The sequence below is a fragment of the Gossypium raimondii genome, chromosome 10 (assembly GCF_025698545.1).
Source record: "Gossypium raimondii isolate GPD5lz chromosome 10, ASM2569854v1, whole genome shotgun sequence".
Taxonomy (NCBI): Eukaryota; Viridiplantae; Streptophyta; class Magnoliopsida; order Malvales; family Malvaceae; genus Gossypium; species Gossypium raimondii.
The window spans coordinates 5,524,054-5,527,293 of NC_068574.1; the positions used below are offsets into that span (position 1 = coordinate 5,524,054).

Sequence of the window (3,240 nt, forward strand, 5' to 3'; positions counted from 1 at the left end):
TGTTATTTCTCCTTCAAGTTTTCTAATGACAGCTTTCAGTTTTCGTTTTTCTAGGTATATTTCACTTCATTTTCATCATTATCCTGCAAATTATGCATTTTTTGTTTCTCCTATAAATGAGAGTTGTCAACTTCTCATCCATCCCAATCCCACTCTGCAAAACATGGCCAACTCTAATGTTGCCTTCTTTTTCTTCTTTGCTCTTTTGATTGGACATGGAATTGTGGAGCTTGAAGCTTCACACCATGTTTACAAACACCTTCTAGGTCTTCTATCTTCTGCACCTGCAAATCAACCTTACAGAACTGGCTATCATTTTCAACCTCCCAAGAATTGGATTAATGGTAATATATATGTTTCCTCACATGATAAACTCTTTCAAGTCACTTCCTTATTTGCTTTTCTTTGTACCACTAACTATTTGGTTCATGTTTTATTGTCATTTGATCTGCTTTGACTTTGGAATTTGGCAAATGGTTACCTATGGATGAACAGATCCTAATGGTGAGCACTTTTTTCCTGATACTTTTTCATCTTTTTTGCTTCATGATTTGCAGTATAATTCTAATGTATTATCCTACATTTCTAAGATGATATTATTAAATTACAGGAGTTATGATTTACAAGGGAGTTTACCACTTGTTCTACCAATACAATCCAAAAGGTGCAGTGTGGGGCAACATTGTGTGGGCTCATTCTACATCAAATGATCTTGTGAATTGGACCCCCCACGAGCCAGCCATTTTTCCATCCCAGCCATCTGATATCAATGGTTGTTGGTCCGGTTCAGCCACTATCCTCTCTAGTGGCAAACCAGCTATGCTTTACACTGGAATTGACTCCCAAAACAGACAAGTTCAGAATCTAGCCATCCCCAAGAATTTATCCGACCCTTACCTTAGAGAATGGGTTAAATCTACTAAAAACCCTTTGATGCAACCCACTGCTCAAAATCAAATCAATTCAAGTTCATTCAGAGATCCAACAACTGCTTGGTTAGGCCCTGACAATAAATGGAGGGTCGTCATTGGAAGCAAAGTGGATCAGCTAGGCTTAGCAATCCTTTACAAAAGCAAAGATTTTGTAAATTGGTATCAATCTAAAACCCCATTGCATTCTGCTAACACTGGGATGTGGGAATGCCCTGACTTTTACCCTGTTCCAATTCATGGCCAGAACGGTGTTGATACCTCTCTTAATGGCCCTTATGTCAAGCATGTACTTAAGGTCAGCTTAGATAATACCAGGCACGACTGCTATACTATTGGCTCGTACGACAATGTCAAGGACGTTTATAAACCGGATGAAGGATCTGTGGAGGGTGATTCGGGGTTGAGATACGATTATGGCAAATATTATGCTTCCAAGACTTTCTTTGACGATTTCAAGAACCGGAGAATCTTAACAGGTTGGATCAATGAATCATCAAGTGTGGCTGATGATATCAAGAAAGGATGGTCTGGAGTTCACGTAAGTTTTGGTTTAGTTATTGTTTGTTTATTAAGTAATTTAAGTTGACAGCTACGAAGTCTATAATCAAATCGCTATTACGGTCTCCAATTTTGCAGGCAATTCCTAGGAAAATCTGGCTAGCCAGATCTGGCAAACAATTGGTGCAATGGCCAGTAACTGAAATAGAAAAGCTACGTACAAACCACATTGGCTTGGCAAACAAGTTACTCAAGGGAGGATCTGTAATTGAAATTTCTGGTGTCACTGCTGCACAGGTGAGTTTGTTTTGCTTCTACTTTCTTTATTCATTGTTGCTGGTCATAAAAACCAGACAATGGGTTTTCACCACGTGCCTCGTATTCATTCATCGTCCTTTTCGTTCGTATTTGTACAGGCAGATGTTGAGGTCTCTTTTGAGATAAAAGACTTTGAGAAAGCTGAGGTGCTAGAACCAAGCTGGACTAACCCACAGCTCCTATGTAGCCGAAAGGGTGCATCGGTTAAAGGGAGTCTCGGTCCATTTGGGTTGCTAGTTCTTGCTTCGGAGGGCCTGAAAGAGAGGACTGCAGTGTTCTTCAGAATATTCAAAGGCCATAACAAATATATGGTTTTAATGTGCGGTGACCAATCCAGGTCTGAAAAAAATTCCCAAACCCCTTTTCAATTTTCTCCCAAACTAAACAAATTAAAATCATTAACTCTTGGCTTTGTTCATCTATCTGACAGATCTTCCCTAAATCAAGATAATGACATGACAACATATGGAGCTTTCCTAGATGTAGACATTCGACATCACAAGTTGTCACTGAGGAGCTTGGTAAGTTTTAGTTGATTCTTCATCTGAGCTTTGAAGTAACCATTTCATCATTTTGAGACCCCCTTTTTTTTTTTTTAAACAGATAGATCATTCCATAGTGGAGAGCTTTGGTGGAGGTGGGAAAGTTTGCATCACATCTAGAGTTTATCCTACGTTAGCAATTAACAAGGCCGCCCATTTGTATGCATTCAACTATGGAAGTCAATCTATAAAGATTTCAAAGTTGAATGCTTGGAGCATGAAGACAGCTAAAATCAATTGAAACTATATTATAGTTTCAAAAATGGCATCAAAGTATGGCAACTGATGACATTTAAATGGACAAATTTAACGATGCAATGAAAAAGAAATGGATAGAGAGAAACAATTTCATGTTATTACAGACCATTTCTACCTTTTAATTTCACTTGTAATTTAAACTAGTACGTACCCTTACACCATATGTTCATCTCTTTGTAGACGAAATAAAAATAAAAAAAGGGTCAATTTGATATGTTCCTTATTATTCTATGGGTGCTTTTGATTTCATTTTCCCAAATTAACAACAAAAATGATATGATTAATGGTTGTATTAAAAGTAATGCTAAATGGAACATATAATTAAATTAAGTATTTTAGTAACCAAACTCTAAAATTTGATAACTTGTTTTGGTAATAAATCGATATTTTGGTAGTAAATGAGAAATTTGGTAACCCTAAAACTGGAATTAATTTTAGATGTTAATGATATTAGATAAGATCCTACATGATTTTCTTCCTATTATAGCATGGGACTTGCTTATTCTTCAAAATGTTTAATTATCAACTTCATTTATTTATTGGTGAAGTTTCAACAAAATTGACGAAATTTAATAACCTACATAATATTTGAAATTAATTACCCGTACCTCTTTATTCTAGATTTTAAATTAATCGAATCTCGTAAATATTAAAATTATATTATCAAGTCTTTCCATCAACTTAATGTCACA

General features: G+C 36.1%; 1 protein-coding gene across 1 annotated transcript; it reads left to right on the forward strand.

The window, feature by feature from the left end:
• LOC105776841 (beta-fructofuranosidase, insoluble isoenzyme CWINV1) lies at window positions 1-2,774 on the forward strand. The gene is made up of 7 exons (XM_012599778.2): window positions 1-344; window positions 496-504; window positions 611-1,470; window positions 1,569-1,727; window positions 1,847-2,085; window positions 2,179-2,269; window positions 2,352-2,774. The coding sequence occupies exons 1-7, from the start codon at window positions 26-28 to the stop codon at window positions 2,529-2,531; spliced, it is 1,857 nt and encodes a 618-aa protein (XP_012455232.2). The 5' UTR covers window positions 1-25; the 3' UTR covers window positions 2,532-2,774.
• The last annotated feature ends 466 nt before the right edge of the window (window positions 2,775-3,240 follow it).